Source organism: Balaenoptera physalus (genome assembly GCF_965194825.1).
Source record: "Balaenoptera physalus genome assembly, chromosome: 1".
Taxonomy (NCBI): Eukaryota; Metazoa; Chordata; class Mammalia; order Artiodactyla; family Balaenopteridae; genus Balaenoptera; species Balaenoptera physalus.
Genome location: NC_138882.1, coordinates 57,043,702 through 57,064,292, shown reverse-complemented (window position 1 = coordinate 57,064,292; position 20,591 = coordinate 57,043,702). Strand labels below are relative to the sequence as shown.

General features: G+C 35.2%; 1 protein-coding gene across 5 annotated transcripts in view; it reads right to left on the bottom strand.

Annotated features, from left to right (window-relative positions):
* Window positions 1-20,591, bottom strand: part of COP1 (COP1 E3 ubiquitin ligase) — a 271,776-nt gene that overhangs the window by 167,962 nt on the left and 83,223 nt on the right. For 4 of the 5 annotated variants that reach the window (XM_082437791.1, XM_082437795.1, XM_082437793.1 and 1 more), the window contains 3 exons: window positions 19,976-20,035; window positions 19,184-19,260; window positions 1,682-1,739 (listed from right to left, as the gene is read on the bottom strand). The exons of the other annotated variant lie outside the window; for it this stretch is intronic. In XM_082437791.1, the coding sequence (XP_082293917.1) occupies window positions 1,682-1,739; window positions 19,184-19,260; window positions 19,976-20,035 (195 nt within the window). The remainder of the gene's footprint in view (window positions 1-1,681; window positions 1,740-19,183; window positions 19,261-19,975; window positions 20,036-20,591) is intronic. 5 annotated transcript variants of the gene reach the window in all.

Sequence of the window (20,591 nt, the reverse complement as noted above, 5' to 3'; positions counted from 1 at the left end):
TGTTAAGTGATTTGGGGGAGGGTTCAAGGAAGTAAGGCTTTGCTCTGGATTGGATACTGTCAAGAAGTGGGGATAATTCTGTGACTGAGTACCTTAATAAATCTTACCTAGACGAACAGAAAACTACAGTGAGACTAAAGTTGTAATTAGTAAAGAAACAGCAACTGCTCATATTAGCCACGATAGAGATGTGTTTGGTATTTTATATGGCTTGCACAGTGACTTCTTTTTGTATGTGCTTAATAAGTTTATGAAGTGATCTTGGTTTTTGTTTCATTTCATCACCGTCCCAGAGTGACTATGTCTGATGTTGATGTTCTGTGAGATTATGTTTAAAAGGAGAACATCAAGGCCCAGCTGTGAATGCCAAGCCTGTTTCCAGGTTCAGAGACTGCTTTTCCTGTTCAAGTTCTTAAGGATGTTTCAATTTAATTCTTAAAAATTTCTCCTGATATATCCCATTGTCTTATTAAAAAAACACCTAGATCTGGTGCTTTCATGGCTGTTCAGAAACAGATACAAACCAATCTATAAACTTATTATAAAAAAACAATAGGCCAAATCCAAGCATGCAGTTGAAGATAACACAGGATATACAAAGTAGTTACACAAACTAACCATAAAAGTAATAGAGGCAGTTATTTAAGTAGTGGGGAAAGAAAAACACAAATAAAAGCTGTATGATCCGAAAGAATTTTCTTTCCACTTTGATAAAAATAACTGCACTATCACATAAAATGAATATACAAATGAACATGCCTTATTTGAATGCCTTATTTTTTTTCCTTTTAAGGAAAAAAGGATATTATAAAGGATACTGTAAGGACAATTTGTAAAATCTACTGAGTAAGATATAGGGATTAGATAATAGCACCATATCAACATTAACTTCTTGAATTTTAAAGTTATATTGTGATTACATAGGACAATATCCTTGTTTTTAAGGAAATATACACTGGGGTATTTAGAGATAAAGGAACATTATGTCTGTACCCTGCTCAAACATCCAAAGAAAAAATTTTATGTGTGTATATGTAAAAGAGAGACAGAATGAGAAGGATAAAGCAAATGTGATCAAATGTTAATATCTGGATAATCTGCATACAGTATATAAAGGAATTATTTTTTACCATTCTTGTAACTTCTAAGTCTGAAGTTATTTCAATGTGAAAAGTTAAAAAAAAAAAAAAAAGTCTGGCCTAAAAATTATATTTGACAAATATCAGCATCCCCTAGTCAGAGATGAAGACAGTAAAAATCAAAATAATCATACAATTAATTAAAGAATAGGAGAAGCCGGAGTCTATTTTACTCAAGCCTGTAGTTTACTTTCCACAGAAAAGCTACATGTTTCAACATAATAATGGGTAATTCATCAATAAATTACAACTTTCCTATCTCTGAGAGAAACAATGCCCTGATTACTCATAATTTCCTCTTATGGTATTTCCTTCCTCTCAAGGTCTGATGTTACCAGTATATTAAAAAATTTTTTTAACTCAGTGATGAGCAAATATATATCTGATTATGTATCAGGGCTATTCAAGTCCTAATCAATGCCACAGCATTCAAAACAGCTGTCTTTATGACAGGACATTCCAGTAAACTCATCTGTGATTTTACAACTCAGGTGATTATATTTATGGTACCACTAGAACATACTGTTAGATGTATCATTTACCTGAGAACTGCCACTGAAACCTGGAGGTTGGCTGTATTCTGTGGAATCAATAATACTACTGCAAAATGAAGAAAGAAAAATGTGATTTCAGTTTTTATATTCTCTTAGCAACAAAAAAAGTAAATCTAAAATATATCATACATAAATCCAATATTTCTAATTTCTAAGCAAAGAAAATATTTATTACCAATAATTTAATTAGACATCAAATAAATACATATCCCATAAACAAAAAATTAGTAAATATTTAAACAATTTACCCCTTCATCCCACCACCTTAAATATACCCACCTTGAAAGAATGTCAGTAGGGAATAATCATAAGATAGGTGTATATATAGAAGTATTTCCTACAATTTCATTTTCAAATAGGTTAATAAGCTGTTTGAACTCTAAGGAAAAGAGGACTTAGAATATTGGGAAAAGAGCACAAGCATGAAATCAAAAGCTATGGTCAACAGATCCTGTTATGACACTAGAGCTACTGCCCTTGGACAAATACCTTATAATAACTGTTTCCGTATCTGCAAAGTGAGATGAGTGGAGACTAGCTATCTCTAGCTATATCTAGAGTCCCTTCAAGCTCCAAAATGTTACGATAATCACCTCACGTGAAAGAAAACTATCAAAGGAATGGAAGAAATGGTAAAATACCAATAATCTTTCTTTCATAACCCAAAATCTATATTCTAATTACCTCTGCCCTAGTGGAACATAATCTACTTTCTCTATTGGTTCTTTCTATTTGATTATATTCTCTGTGCATTTTCCTACCTAACCCTAGAAAAACCTCTAGAAGTCCCAACTAGCTTTTCTTCCTAAGAGTTCTATCTTACCATATCTATCTTATCACTTCACTCTTATCTCCTACCCTTCTTTAAATAAATTAGCCTACGAGGACTATTAACACCTGAAAATGATATAACTTATACATCAACCATGACAGATCAACAGTTTTTTACATTTTTAAAAATTCTTCCCTATTTCTACTATAGAAATGTTTATATTTTTGTCTACCCTAATGAAATTTAAGCAATTAAGTGTACTAATTTCAGTGCGTCTCTTTACATAAATATACAAAATCATTATTCACTTCAGTACTCAAATAATCACAAAGGTTATAATATGAGAGGCACTCTTAAGAGTACAGAGTGGGTTTGAATTTCACCTGTTAGCAGCTAAATGACTCTGGGCAAGTTATTGATCTTATTTGGCCTCTAGCTTCTCCATCTGCTAAATGAGTAAGATACTTCAGAGAGGTATAAGATTTAATTAAGTGGGTTAATTTCTCAGTACAATGCCAAAAAACGGTAGATGTTCAATAAATTTTACCCTTTATTAATAAAATTCGTCAATAACATACAACCTTACGCTTTCAAAAATATAATAAATGAGATGCAACTGTCTTCACAGTAGTCTTTTTTTATAAAGCAATACATAATAATAGATACTCGCTGTGTTCTTAACCATTCCTATAGTAAGACTTATGTAAGAAAGACCCTTCAAAGCACTTATACTACAAATTAAAGAATTAACACAATCTTGTAATGAATTTCTTTTGATGAAATATAACCAATGCTCACTTTCCTTGCACAGAGTCATGAACTGATATGACAGGATCACATGCTATTTTCAGTATACTCTAACCAGGGACTAACAGGGCTAAAAATGAGGAAATGCCATGCATTCAAAAATCTGTGTTCCTTGGTCAGAATGGCCATCATCAAAAAATCTACAAACAATAAAGGCTGGAGAGGATGTGGCAAAAAGGGAACCCTCTTGCACTGTTGGTGGAAACGTAAATTGATACAGTCACTATGGAGAACAGTATGGAGGTTTCTTAAAAAACTAAAAATAGAATTACCATATGACCCAGCAATCCCACTACTGGGCATATACCCTGAGAAAACCATAATTCAAAAAGAGACGTGTACCACAATGTTCATGCAGCACTATTTACAATAGCCAGGACATGGAAGCAACCTAAGTGTCCATCGACAGATGAATGGATAAAGAAGATGTGGCACATATATACAATGGAATATTACTCAACCATAAAAAGAAATGAAATTGAGTTATTTGTAGTTAGGTGGATGGACCTAGAGACTGTCACACAGAATGAAGTAGGTCAGAAAGAGAAAAATAAATACCGTATGCTAACACATATATATGGAATCTAAAAAAAAAAAAAAAAAAAAAAAAAATGGTTCTAATGAACCTAGGGGCAGGACAGGAGTAAAGATGCAAATGTAGAGAATGGACTTGAGGACATGGGGAGGGGGAAGGGTAAGCTGGGACGAAGTGAGAGAGTAGCATTGACATATATACACTACCAAATGTAAAACAGATAGCCAGTGGGAAGTAGCTGCATAGCACAGGGAGATCAGCTCGGTGCTTTGTGACCACCTAGAGGGGTGGGATAGGGCGGGTGGGAGGGAGACGCAAGAGGGAGGGGATATGGGGATATATGTATGCATATGGTTGATTCACTTTGTTATACAGCAGAAACTAACACAACATTGTAAAGCAATTATACTCCAATAAAGATGTTAAAAAAAAAATCTGTGTTCCTTCCACTAATGAAACCCAATTCCCTATTATCTGTATAAACATTAATAAAATTATTAAGCTGCACATTTAGAGGTTGACAGAACAGAACTATTTCTAGATATAATTATTTTATGGTGTTGTAATTCAGACTTCTTTGACTGCAGGCTGGAACAATGATATTGATATATCAGTGTATATAGTGAGATAACACTACATTTCAAATACATGTTTAAAAATAGTACTCATCAGATTGTTGAAGGTATTGAAATTACAGGTATTAAATGGTATTTTATTAATAATAACTGCAGAGTTTGAAATTTATTTTATTTCAGATCTTAATCTTATTCACTAAGAAAATTTATTAATGCATACACAACTGCAACAGAAGCAATCTGAGAAAATAAATCCCTTTAATTCTACTTTTTAAAATGTGTGTGTGTGTGCGTGTGTGTGTGTGTGTATGTGTGTTTCTCTGTGTGTATAAAGTAACATAATTAGAAGAGAATATTAGAAAGCACTGCCTGGGCTGGGTTCTCTTGATTCTGGTGCTATTCTACTTCTTATCTCTGAGTTAGCGACAATCCACAGATGGTAATGACAACAGCAATATTAATAGCTATCATTTACTGAGCATTTACCATGCTCTAGGCGCTGACCTGAGTAACTTAAACTTCATAACTCAGGTGTAGACACTATTATTACTCCCATTTCTCAAGTGAGGAAACTCAGCCACTGACAGATTATACATTTGGCCCAAGTTAACAAAGTTAGCCAATAGCAGAGTTAGGATTCAAAGCCATGCAGTCAGGTTCTAGAGTCTACACTGAACCACCATGCTATGCTCCCTAGGCACATCATATTCTACACCTGAAGAGTGAGGAAATCCTGGATTAGCCCAACCCACTTCATAGACATAATTTAAGGAGAAAAGTGAAAAAAACGGCAACCTATAAATATGAGAGTCATCAATTATTTCAAATACATGTCAAATAAATAACTTGAAATTATTTCAAATAAATTGTAAAAATAAAGCCACCAAAAATGGCAAGGGCAAGAAGAAAATTTCAAGATAGTAATTAAAACTGAGTTAGGAATAATACGCTTTATTCATGATGGGGAAAATAAGATGATAAAAAAATTCTTAATGTTCTTGCTAGTGACAACGAGGAGCTCAGCTAAAAACATATGAAAACTATACAGCTGTTAATCCAAGTTACAAGGGAAATTCACAGTTATGCAAGTAGATGTCACAAAACTACTTACTGTCACTTAAATTATTTGCTTCCAAAGGCAAAGATATACTTTGTAATTAAAAGATAGACTTTTACAAATGAACTTATATACAAAACAGAAACAGATTCAAAGACATAGAAAACAAATTTATGGTACCAAAGGGGAAATGGGGGGGAGGGATAAATTAGGAGTTTGGGATTAACAGATACACACCACTATATATAAAATAGATAATCAACAAGGACCTACTGTACAGCACAGGGACCTATACTATTTTGTAATGACCTATAAGGGAAAAAAAATCTGAAAAAGAATATATATATATATGTATATGTATTTATGTGTATATTTGTGTATATATGTGTACATGTGTATATGTATATATATATATATATATATATATATATATATATATATAACTGAATCACATTGCAGTACACCTGAAACTAACACAACATTGCAAATCAACTATCTTTCAATTTAAAAAAAAGAAATAAAAAATATGTTTAAATAAATAATAAAAAAAAGACTGTTAAGTCAATTTCACATATAAGCTATATCTATAATGAATAGGAAGCTAAGAGAAAACAGTGTTTCACTCTTGGTAAAAATAGTGGGTAACTAGTTTTAGACTGGGCTTTTACTTGAAAAAGGATAATTCACATTCAAATACCAATAGGCACAAAATTAATTAAATGATAGAGGATTTTAATATGTGAGCAAAATAAAATGTATTGAGATAATTTAAGGCTGAACATAAAGAAAATAACATTATGAGGTTTTTAAATAAATAATGGAATTGAACGAACCAAAAAAAAAAAATCTGTGTACACACATGAAATTAGACTAATTTCTGTCACTGATTTGTTTTTCCATTAGTATAAACTTAAGACAGAATAAACTCTACATTCAATAAACAATATGGGGCTACTGCCAAACCCCCTTCCTTTCCAGTATTCTACATAAAATTACTGAACCAGTTTCCCAAAACTGAGCAATGTGAGAAACGTGTAAAATGAAAATAATCTGACTTATAAATTTTAATAATGACTAATTAAAACCAAATATGACTTTAATTTTTTTTAAATAGTAAAGTTTGTGACTATTTTATTGCCTTTCTACCAAGGCAGTAATCCCCAGTATTATAAACAGATGAAAGCTAAATCACTTGCTCTCCTCAAAATAATGCTTTTCTGTCACTTACTTAACATAGAAGCATTGAATTTCAAATTAATGGTAAACGCCACTTACTAAAAAACCAAAATTTTCGTGGCCCCAGTTTTGCAGACACCTCAGGAGATACTAGAAATCACTCTTCAGTTCTGATTTTTCCTTTCTAATTCCACATACCCTTTAACATTTGACAAAACTATTCAAACAAATCATACAAAATCAACATGACTCATCTATTGAGTGCTACCATCTACTGAGTGCTTATTATGTGTCAGGTATTATTCTCTAATTTCTTTACATGTATTACCACATTTTATTAGTCAAGACTGGCATTATTATCCTCATTTTAATAATGAGAAAACTGAGGTGTACAGAAGTTAATAATAAACTTGCCTAAGGTCAAACTGCTAATAAGGTGTGGAATTGAAATTTGAACCCAGGCAGTGTAATTCCAGAATCCTTATGTAAGACTGCCAAAGTGACATGTTTTCTCTTCTTGAAGAATCACTGCCCTGCCATTTCTGAACGATAAGTTTCTATTGATCTTCTTTTTGATGTTTTATTATTAACTCGATGATCTCCAAAACCGTTCTACCTCCCAAGGTTTTACAGGCTCCAGAGTAAGGATGTCTGCTTTAGAATACTGATTATGCTACTAACTATGTGAGGCTGGGCAAATTGCTTCATCTCTATGACTCAATTTACTTCATTTGTAAAATGAAAAGGACACACGGCATTTATTCTGAGGGCTATATGAGATAATACATGTAAATTACAAAACAGTACCTAATACACGTATGTATGTTACTCTGACAGTTACAACTTTTGCAAATGCAATTCTCTAGGACAGTAATAATTTCCTGATTTTGATGCAAAATTCAATTGAAAATTAACATGAAATCTTTTCTTCTACAGTGTCTCGGACTCATTAGAATAGACAGTACTACTACTCATCTTGTGGTATTTGTAAGAATTTCAACAAGATATTACAACAAATTTTATACAACAGATTTTATACAAATAAACATCGGTGATTTCAATGGCCTTTTCAGCAATATACAGTTTGGCTTTTAAAAATATTGGGCTTGGGACCTCCCTGGTGGTCCAGTGGTTAAGACTTCATGCTCCCAATGGAGATGACCCGGGTTCGATCCCTGGTCAGGGAACTAGATCCCGAATGCCGCAACTAAGAGCCTGCATGTCACAACTTAAAATCCCGCATGCCCTAACGAAGATCCTGCAACTGAGATCTGAAGCAGACAAATAAATAAATAAATAAATATTTTAAAAAATAATAATAATAATAAAATTAAAAAATGAAAATATTGGGCTCAAAAAAATTACATAAAACCATATGATCATCTCAATAGATGCAGAGAAAGCTTTTGACAAAATTCAACACCCATTTATGACAAAAACCCTCCAGAAAGTAGGCACAGAGGGAACTTACCTCAACATAATAAAGGCCATATATGACAAACCCACAGCCAACATCGTCCTCAATGGTGAAAAACTGTAACCATTTCCACTAAGACCAGAAACAAGACAAGGTTGCCCACTCTCACCACTATTATTCAACATAGTTTTGGAAGTTTTAGCCACAGCAATCAGAGAAGGAAAAGAAATAAAAGGAATCCAAATTGGAAAAGAAGAAGTAAAGCTGTCACTGTTTGCAGATGACATGACACTATACATAGAGACTCCTAAAGATGCTACTAGAAAACTACTAGAGCTAATCAATGAATCTGGTAAAGTAGCAGGATACAAAATTAATGCACAGAAATCTCTTAGGTTTCTATACACTAATGATGAAAAATCTGAAAGTGAAATCAAGAAAACACTCCTATTTACCACTGCAACAAAAAGAATAAAATACCTAGGAATAAACCTACCTAAGGAGACAAAAGACCTGCATGCAGAAAATTATAAGACACTGATGAAAGAAATTAAAGATGACACAAACAGATGGAGAGATCACCATATTCTTGGATTGGAAGAATCAACATTGTGAAAATGACTCTACTACCCAAAGCAATCTACAGATTCAATGCAATCCCTATCAAACTACCACTGGCATTTTTCACAGAACTAGAACAAAAAATTTCATAATTTGTATGGAAACACAAAAGACCCTGAATAGCCAAAGCAATCTTGAGAACGAAAAACGGAGCTGGAGGAATCAGGATCCATGACTTCATACAATACTACAAAGCTACAGTAATCAAGACAGTATGGTACAGGCACAAAAACAGAAATATAGATCAATGGAACAGTATAGAAAGCCCAGAGATAAACCCACGCACATATGGTCACCTTATCTTTGATAAAGGAGGCAAGAATATACAATGGAGAAAAGACAGCCTCTTCAATAAGTGGTGCTGGGAAAACTGGACAGCTACATGTAAAAGAATGAAATTAGAACACTCCCTAACACTATACACAAAAATAAACTCAAAATGGATTAAGACCTAAATGTAAGGCCAGACACTATCAAACTCTCAGAGGAAAACATAGGCAGAACACTCTATGACATAAATCACAGCAAGATCCTCTTTGACCCACCTCCTAGAGAAATGGAAATAAAAACAAAAATAAACAAATGGGACCTAATGAAACTTAAAAGCTTTTGCACAGCAAAGGAAACCATAAACAAGACGAAAAGACAACCCTCAGAATGGGAGAAAGTATTTGCAAATGAAGCAACTGACAAAGGATTAATCTCCAAAATTTACAAGCAGCTCATGCAGCTCAATATCAAAAAAACAAACAACCCAATCCAAAAATGGGCAGAAGATGTAAACAGACGTTTCTCCAAAGAAGATATACAGATTGCCAACAAACACATGAAAGAATGCTCAACATCATTAATCATTAGAGAAATGCAAATCAAAACTACAATGAGATATCATCTCATACTGGTCAGAATGGCCATCATCAAAAAAATCTACAAACAATAAATGCTGGAGAGGGTGTGGAGCAAAGGGAACCCTCTTGCACTATTGGTGGGAATGTAAATTGATACAGCCACTATAGAGAACAGTATGGAGGTTCCTTAAAAAACTAAAAATAGAACTACCATACGACCCAGCAATCCCACTACTGGGCATATACCCAGAGAAAACTATAACTCATAAAGAATCATGTACCACAATGTTCACTGCAGCTCTATTTACAATAGCCAGGTCATGGAAGCAACCTAAGTGTCCATTGACAGATGAATGGATAAAGAAGATGTGGCACATATATACAATGGAATATTACTCCGCCATAAAAAGAAACAAAATTGAGTTATCTGTAGTGAGGTGGATGGACCTAGAGTCTGTCATACAGAGTGAAGTAAGTCACAAAGAGAAAAACAAATACCGTATGCTAACACATACATATGGAATCTAGAAAAAAAAAATGGTCATGAAGAACCTAGCGGCAAGACGGAAATAAAGACGCAGACCTACTAGAGAATGGACTTGAGGATATGGGGAGGAGGAAGGGTAAGCTGGGACAAAGTGAGAGAGTGGCATGGACACATATACACTACCAAACGTAAAATAGATAGCTCGTGGGAAGCAGCCGCATAGCACAGGGAGATCAGCTCTGTGCTTTGTGACCACCTAGAGGGGTGGGATAGGGAGGGTGGGAGGGAGGGAGATGCAAGGGGGAAGAGATATGGGAACATATGTATATGTATAACTGATTCACTTTGTTATAAAGCAGAAACTAACACACCATTTTAAAGCAATTATACTCCAATAAAGATGTTAAACAAACAAACAAAAAAATACCTAAAACTTCAGTTCCTAAAACCCAAAACTATGAAAATCAAACACTTTTTGTAACTTTTTGAAGTGAAAACCTGACCTGAACAGATTCGATACCGTTTATCTCACTGACTGCTAACATGCATGCTTCAATGCTGAAATATTAACGTGCTTGATTATATGGAACCGCGTTTTACTCCTCCTCCAGTATATGTAATATATGGCATATGTACTGTGTTACCTTTCTAAATTGGGGAGGGAAGGGTATGGGGGCACAGACATAACACTACATAATGAAACACATCTGACTCCAAAGGTTTCCCAAAAAGGTTATGAAAACCTATATATCATACAAGCTTTGGATTTACTTCAGGAACGTAAGGGTAGTTCAACAATAAAATTATTGGGCTCCAGAGTACATATCTATGATCTTTAGGAAAAAGAGATTCAATTTATTCTTCAAAGAACAGAAGTTATCAGAGTATTTCAAATATCCAGGAAAAACTTCCCCCAACACCCTTTGTCCCCTTTTAATGGTAGATGGTTAGAAAGGGTTGTAGATATACAGTACATAGGAGGACTGTATGAACCTAATATTATGCTGCCTTTTAAAAGGTCTGTAATTCCATAATATTACTAAAGTTTAAAAAGAAAAGCAAAAGGGCAATTCATTTTAAAGTTTTCATTATAAGAGCTTCCTCAGGGAGAAACTTACTGCTGGCAGATGTGAAAAGCAAATGTAATGGAAAATTTCTGAAAGATGGAACAGGTCTGAATCTACTGCTTTACTGCCTTTGGAAGTAAATAATTTGCTTGGTAGAATTTCAAAAACAGAATAATAAGCTCAAAAGAAAAAGACTGACAAAACTCATTTGTCTCCAACAAAGCTAATAAAAGTCCCAGTTTGTTAGGCTAAGTGTTGCATTTGACTCCGTTATATTCTAACCACTTATCAATGAGTGGGAATAGTTATAATAGTTACAATTTAGTTATAATTCGCAGAGGAGAAATTTTTAATTATCAGATGATGTAATTGCCACAAATCTTAGTGTTACAAAAACCCAGGTCTCTGAAATCATCTCAGAAAAAGGTTTTAAAAACAAAGAAAGCAGAGGAAGCATTCCAAAAATAGCAACAAAAGATTCAAAGGTAGAGGATCTGAATGGGAAAAATATACTGGAACTTGGGTAGGGGAGAGACAGTAAACAGCAGAAATAGAAAATGGTGACAGCACATGAAATTTTATGCTTGCATTCAATTATCCTTATATCTAAGCTAGGGTTACAATGTATAGCTTAGGTTTTCCCAGCCTCTCCCATCCCTGACCTCCCAGAATCAAGGTACACCTATAATAAGCAAAGGGGTGTAAAGTTTCCTACATGACTCTAACCTGAAAGCGCAAAAGGCCATAAGCAAGAGGGTCTAATCACAGTAATACGATTGGAATCAACAGGGAATGGTTGTTAAATACCAATAATTTGCTTCCTTCCAAGAAACTTAATTTTAACTGTTTTGGCTCTCTCAAGCCCAGGAACATAACTCGAGGCATTTTTAAGACATTACAGAAGGATATGTAACTTTACAAAGTAGAGAGTAAAATAAATAGAAAATTTTACCCTATCTTCCCCAAAGATGAAATAAACTTAAGATAGTTATAAAACTTTAGTGTTGAATGTCAGAGCTTTCTTTTATGAAAAAGAAAATAAGTATATCTTACTTAGAGATTTTTAAAACATGTCAGTAATACAGACATATCCACTGCCCACTAAACCAGTATTTACGTATTTTTAAAGTATGATCCTCCAGGCCTACATGTGAATCTCAGGAACTCACCTCAGACCTAATGATCAGATTTTGGGGGTGGGGTTCAAAAATCTGCATGTCAAACAAGAGGTTTGGTTGACACTCATGCACATCGAAATCTGTCCTATTCACACCTCAGATTTCAGAATTAGAAAGGACTGGTAGTATCTTCACCAAGCAGTGACAATTACAGTTTATAACAAGAACCCAAAGATGTTTTTCAAAAATCCTAAAATACCTACTCATCAAACATAATTACTAAAGTTTTAAAGTTAAATGCATTTTGATTATTTTAATTACTGGAATCAAAAAGTCTATTTACACCACATTTTAAGCAGAATAATTAATTTGACAGCATAACTTATTTTCCGTCCTTTATATAACCATGTGAGCAGAGTTCTAGGGTCTGTCATATTCACAGCTGTATCTCCAGTGCCTAAAACTGTGTTTTATACATGCCTGATACACCTCCAAAAACTGGCTGAGTGACTGAAGAATTCTTCAAATATTCTAAATAAAGGAAATTGAACTATTTCAAAAAAATTTTTCATTACTTGCTGCAATTCTATTACCTATCAAATTAATGAGAAACTACAGATGTATGAAGAGTACCCTTTACATTATTGCCAAGGAAATTTGTTTTCTGTGTTTGTGTTTCTTTGTGTTTGTTCAAAAGTTGAAAATTCCATTAGATTCTTCAGTATCCTCCATCGCCTATGGCATCCTCTGCATGGTATAGGGTCAGAGTTAAGGCAAGTAATCCTCAGTACTCGCAACAATAAATGCAAGTGTAGCAGAGATTTCTTAAGATCTGTTCATAATCATCTAACCTTGGAAATACAAGTCCCCTATATACGAACCTTCAAGTTGCGAACTTTCAAAGATGCAAACATGTGTTCGCATGTCCAATCACATAAGTTAGTTCACGTGTCTGGTGTACATTGTCACACGCATGCCTCCTCTATAAGTGGTTGTGCTTTTGTGTACTTTACTGTACAGTACTATATAGAGTACAGTAGTACAGTATCTTTATTTCAAGCCCAGGATGTCCAGAAGCAATGGTAAAAGCAGTGGTGATGTAGCTGGTACTGCTAAGAATCACCAAGAGAGACAAGAGGAAGAAGAAGTAACTGAAGAACCGAAGAGATTCACGATACAGGAAATGGCAAGGGGATTTTCTTTGAGGAGGCACTGTTAGTTTTTGAGGCATAGGACCTGAACGTAGAACGGTACATGAAGGTTGCAGCTACCGTTCAGAATGCAATTCAGTGCTACCGTGTCATCTATGACGAGAAAAAAAGAGCTACTACCCAGACATCACTGGATTGTTTTTTCAAGAGAGTAGAGAGAATTGAATCCAGCAAGGAACCAGAACCTGTGCCATCAAACTCAGGAGTGAGCAGCTTGCCCTCCAACTCCTATTGCTGATGATCCTTCAGCTCTACCATCTCCCACCTCTTCTCCCTCCTCCAGTCAGTAACTCTTCTTGCCTGTTCCCTTGATGTCAGCCCCTGTATGCCAGGTGTTGTACTGTACTACTGTACTTTTCAAGGTACTGTACTATAAGATGAAAAATGTTTTCTTTATTTTTTGTGTTTGTTTTTTATGTATTATTTGTGTGAAAAGTATTATAAACCTATTACAGTACAGTACTATATAGCCGATTGTGTTAGTTGGGTACCTAGGCTAACTTTGTTGGACTTAACGAACAAATTGGACTTACGAATGCTCTCTAGAAACGAAACTCGTTCGTATGTAGGAGACTTACTGCACGGAAAATAGTGTCAGGCTGTGTATGGAGAATTTCCTATATTGTATAATTCCCCTCCTGGATAAAGGGAAATAAATGTTATATTAAAAACTCTTTAGGTTTATGTAGAAGATTTGTTTAAAATATATAATAAATTAGGGACAAATCTGTAAGGATTAGAGTTAGACTTGACCATAAGAACATTTCAATTCCTGCGTTTTAAAAACAGTTATCTTAGGAAATTCCCCGGCAGTCCAGTGGTTAGGACTCCGCGCTTTCACTGCCAAGGGCCAGGGTTCGGTCCCTGGTTGGGAAACTAAGATCCCACAAGCCACGCAATGTGGCCAAAAAATAAATAAATAAAAGACAATGAAATAAATAAATAGATAGATAAATAAATAAATAAAAATTAAAATAAAATTTAAGAAGTTATCTTCCCAAGTAAAACAAAGCAGTTAAACCAATAATAATTGCCAAAAAGTACCAAAAACTTAAGCATTAATATGTGAAGAAGAAGCCATTAACACTGCTCTGGTCAGTGGTCATAATCCAGCCAAAGACCCAATATGCAATAACAGAGAAGATGGGTCCATTTTCATCCACTATACCAAAGCGCCATCCTTCACCACCAACCACCCTCTCCCCATCACACATTTTTTTTTTAATGACTTGGGGGAGGGGGCATGTCATGGGGGTAAGTATAACTGCATAGAGCTGTGTGGGTGAGTTAAAGAGGAATTTCTTAACCTAGTCCAGGAGCCATTACACAATATCAAATTCCTTGAATTTTACTAGTTTATTCACTCAAATGATAAAATATACAAATTCACAAGGTACTAACTCACCATTATATTTATATTTTTATATATATATATATATATATATATATATATATATATATATATATTCTTTATAATAGTTAAATACTTCTAACATCCATAAAGTGACCCCTTGCTTTTTCCTTCATTTTGATTCATCTGGACCTTTGGCAAAAATGACAGACACACAGGGACTTCCCTGGTGGCGCAGTGGTTAAGAATCCACCTGCCAGTGCAGGGGACATGGTTTTGAGCCCTGGTCTGGGAAGATCCCACATGCCGCAGAGCAACTAAGCCGTGTGCCACAACTACTGAGCCTGCCCTCTAGAGCCCACGAGCCACACCTACTGAGCCCACGTGCCACAACTACTGAAGCCTGCACACCTAAGAGCCTGTGCTCCGTAACAAGGGAAGCCATCACAATGAGAAGCCCGCGCAGCACAACGAAGAGTAGCCCCCACTCACCGCAACTAGAGAAAGCCTGCGCACAGCAATGAAGACCCAACGCAGCCAAAAATTAAAATTAGAATTAAAAAATTAAAAAATTAAAAAAAAATAGAGAAAAGCTCACCCTTGGCTGGATTCTTGGGAGCAGCTGGGGTGGGGTGGGGTGGGATAGCTACTTAAGAGAGAAATCCAGGGGAATTCCCTGGTGGCACAGGGGTTAAAGAGTCCACCTGCCAATGCAGGGGACACGGGTTCGAGCCCTGCTCCAGGAGGATCCCACATGTCGCAGAGCAACTAGGCCTGTGCGCCACAACTGCTGAGCCTGTGCTCTAGAGCCCGCGAGCCACAACTACTGAGCCCACATGCCACAACTACTGAAGCCCGCGTGCTCAGAGCCCGTGCTCCAAAATAGGAGGGGCCACCGCGGTGAGAGGTCCGTGCACCGCAACTAAGAGTGGTCCCAGCTCGCCACGACTGGAGAGAGCCCGCGCACAGCAACGAAGACCCAATGCAGCCAAAAATAAATAAATTTATTAAAAAAAAAAAAAACAGAGAGGAATCCAGGAGGAGTTTCTAGGCAAAACACAATATAAGCAAAGGTACCCTAACATCCTGCTTGGGGAGTTAAATTCAATTCTAAAGCACAAAAATAGTAGGCAGGGTACACGGGATTATGGAAGGCCATGCAAAAGAGTTAGATCTAAACCAATTTACATGCAATGGAAAGTAACTGAACGATTTTAAGCAGGAAAGTAACATCAGATTTCTCACAATACACTGTAGAAGTATAATTAAAAGACCACTGCTCGACTCCATGAGATACTTGGGGTCTAAACAAGGCAGCAGGAAGAGAACTGACAGGATATGACAATTACAGCTAATCATGGTATACAGAAAACAAACTGACGGGCCATGGAAGCAACTTAAGTGTCCACTGACAGATGAATGGATAAAGAAGATGTGGCACCTATATACAATGGAATATTACTCAGCCATAAAACGAAACGAAGCTGAGTTATTTGCAGTGAGGGTGGATGGACCTACAGTCTGTCATACAGAGTGAAGTAAGTCAGAAAGTGAAAAACAAATACCGTATGCTAACACATATATATGGAATCTAAAAAAATAAAGAAAATGGTTCTGATGAACCTAAGGGCAGGACAGGAATAAAGATGCAGAGGTAGAGAATGGACTTGAGGACACGGGGAGGGGGAAGGATAAGCTGGGACGAAGTGAAAGAGTAGCACTGACATATATACACTACCAAATGTAAAACAGGTAGCTAGTGGGAAGCAGCCACATAGCACAGGGAGATCAGCTCGGTGCTTTGTGACCACCTAGAGGGGTGGGATAGGCAGGGTGGGAGGGAGACGCAAGAGGGAGGAGATATGGGGATATATGTATGCATATGGCTGATTCACTTTGTTATACAGCAGAAACTAACACAACATTGTAAAGCAATCATACTCCAATAAAGATGTTAAAAAAAAAAAAAGAAAACAAACTGATGGGGGGTGGTAAGAGTTATATGTCTTTTCTTTTTATTTTCATTAAATACATAAACCTGACCATAAACCCAAAATCTATCTAAGGGATTTAATGATCTTATTAAAAAGGTCCTCATTATAGAAAGAAAAAAAAAAAAAAAAGAATCCACAAAAAGTCTTTTTTTAAAGTAAACCAATTAAAAGAGAGACCAAAACATTACAGTGAGAAATAAAAAAAAAAAATCTGTCTGGCATTTAAATAATGAAGCTAATAATTATGAGGGAAAAATTATAATTCAACTACATGCTATTTCTTAAAAATAAAAAAAACTTAAATATTGATAGTATAACATAACATTCTTCCCATGTTTAATTTCACATCCAAATCTTAAGGGTCATTTCCCAAGAATATTTAAAGCCACATCATTTTCCCAAGTGTCTCTCTCAAACCTTGAGTGATAATCAAATTACTTGTTTCAAGAAAATATCAAAACACTCTTTTGAAGAAAATATCATGTTTGTCTATTTTCCCATCTTCAACTGTTAACCAGTCTCACCTCTGCCCAAATCTCATTTGACAATAGTGTTCCATACGATTTTAGCGATTCAACAAAGTTTTCATAGACATCATGAAATCCTCTATCTTTTATGAGATCAGCTATTTTACTTTACAATACAACCACTTTCCTTCTCTTCCACCAATAAAATCCTATAAAATCCAATAAAATTCCACCATTTCCTCTCTCCTGGACCCTTGCAATGTTCCTAATGTTCCTCCTAGCTTCCAATGGCAGGGGGTTGAGAGGGACACAGAATCTCTATCCTGTACATGGGAACCCCAGTAAATATTTTAAAATCTAAAAACAGATCCTACTCAAAACTCCCCCATGACTTTTTATTATCTCTTCACTTCATTCATGTGTCAGCTCTCTAATACATCTAATTTCCTTCCTAGGGTACTACCTACATGTTATGTACTACTACTATATTATATTTTTGCTTATTTAGCATCTGCCCCAACCTCCACACACACACCCCCCAAAAGGTAAGCTCCATAAAGGCAGGAAATTTGCCAGCTAGATTCAACACTTCAAACAGTGCCCAGTGCATCAGAGGCATTAAATAAACAGAGCCAGTTAAATAAATATAATACTATATTGTCAACAAGTTATTATAAGTCATCAATAAGATTAACAAAGACCTGGACACACAGACAGAAAGAAACACTACTGTTAAAGGCTGTGACAGAGAGTCATAGGACGATGAGAACCATCAGTTTATTAGAGAAGATTTTGTGGTATGACAACTTTTACTTGCCTGCATGCACTCACATAATAAATATTCCACTGACAAAGAGTCCATGTATATCAGGAAGTGAATGTTAAGCTTAAAGATAATATCCCACAGCTGAGTCATTCCCAAGTGTTTCAAATAAAATAAAATATGGACAAAAACAAGCTGAATTACACTGGTAAAGTGACCCCAGAATCACCTAGTACTCACGAGGATTCTCCATAAAATGGTTAATGAAAAATATCAAACATCCTAGGAATGTTCTTTAACTGAATATCCCTTGTGCCCCTTCCCCACATATTGCCCCAAACTAGATCTAAAATAGCTTTCCTGAACTGACACTGGCTCTGAAGGTGAGTGTAATCTCTAGTACTGTCATTGGACTGCCTGATAATCCATGTGTTATCCTAAAACTATCTGTCTGAAAAGCTTACATTAGACCACTATCCTAAATGGATTAGCAAGTTAAAAACATGTAAAATTGCTCTTGCTTTGAACACAACAAAAAAGTTCAAATTCAAATTTTAGGTAGTAGATATTTCAAACAGAACTTCAGAGCTATATAGGGACCACAGACATTCACTATATTTCACAAAAACTTACTGAAGGAGGCCAGTCACTACTGCTACTCTAAAACCTAGGGGAACAGTCACGAGCAAGACAAATGTAATTCCTGCTCTAATAGAGGGTACAGAAGGGAAGACAAATTAATAATGGGGAGTTATAAAGAAAATACCAGGGATATCTAAACTAACAGATCTATCTAATGGCCTCATTTTAAATCTGGGGAACGAGATCTGCAAGAAAATTCAACCGGTTAGTGGAAAAGTTAAAGGTATTAGTTTATCTAATTCTTCCCTAATATTACCATTTCATGTTCTCCAATTATAGATTTTTAATGTCATCTGATTTTAATTCAAAAAGTATTTAAAGCTGCCATTATTTTAAGAAATCCACCAAACTTTTAATCCAAAAGTGAATTCACAGTATTATAATATTCTACTCACTAACTGTCCCTGGCATGAAAATTCAAAGCATTAAGGAAACAGGCTATCTCAATCTCATTTCTAGATCATGACCAAAGTAATTTCTCAGGGGTTTTGTACATTACATGGAAAAGGCTCCCAAGGACTAATACCATATGTGCACTCTGCAACATAAATCCTAAGCAATTACAAGTTTCAAGCTTTGTACCTGTGTGATGGAGAAGGAGCTTCAAATTGAGGCACTGTGCTATCCTCACTGACAGGAGAGTATAAGCCGCTCATTTCCTGGAAGCACAATTATTAGAGTTATAGACACTCCAAAGAGAAGATGTATAAATCAAAAGGAGTTATGATATTATATTCCTTTCCAATCCCAGGTTTTATCAGTCCCTTTTTGTCTCAACACCCAAATTTCTCAAGGCTTCCTTTCCACAGAGTACAAAAGCAAGGATATCTGAAAGTTAAGAGACAAGCTTTTTCTATGATACACATTCTTAAAGAACCAGAAACACTTTAATAAATATTCATCACTAATGAAGCTACCGAATGCAGAAAAAGACAAATGTAAATAATTTGAATGAGTTGTACAGTACACTATGTGAACAGTGAACTAGCTAATCATTAATCCAGGTGAGACCCTATTGATAAATATTAAGATAAATATGACAGTATGGCAACTGGATCATTAGGTTCAACTCTCCAAAGTACAGAAAAACAGGATATGTCAGTCTCTACTTTAAAAATATTCTCTGCAAACATTAAGTAGCATTCCTCTTGATTCAAATATTAGCTTTCTAGTAAACAATGGATTAAACTCTAACTTTGATCATTAACTAGAGGAAAAGGCCTCCTAATAAACTATTACTGCATAAATTATGACTATGACTTTCTATACAATGGAGACCAATCCCATAAATTTAATGCAGCAATTTAAAGGAAAAGCAAAAATTTCATGAAATTGAAAAATTACTAGAGACGTGAGAAATTCTTGATATCTTACTTCCACTCTTTTGATATCCTCTTCCAAAACACTTAACTCCTTCTGAATCTGCTCCAGTTGCTGTAGATTAGAGAGGAGGAAATAAAAAGCCTAAACCAAACCACAAAAGCATCACCACAATCATAAAATAACTTAACGTTTACAAAATGATTTCTAGGAAAATGTGCACTAACGGCTGTCAGGGTGAAAAACTGCAGACAAAAAAGTGCTGTAAGTTCCTATGTTAAAAAGTAAATGTAAAGACTTAATATTTAAGAAAACAGTATTTTCTTTAATACAAGGATTGGCTTTATAATAAAAATATTAAAGATGAACAACAATGACAATATGACTTAATAAAAACAGAAGACATCCGAAGAATTTTCAAATTACCTCATTTAATTGTCAGCAATTAATGTCAGCATGTCAGTTAACCCCATTTTAAAAATAAAAATAAGTCTCAGAGATTAAATTCTACCACCCCAAAGCAATCACAAGTTAGCCTCTTAAGCACTTTTTAAAACATATTTAAGATAATGTTTTATCTTTGATATCTTACCTACTGCACCATAACCTTTCTCCACGGCATTAAAATGCAAACATTTTAATTGTTGCATCACATTCAACAATATATTTA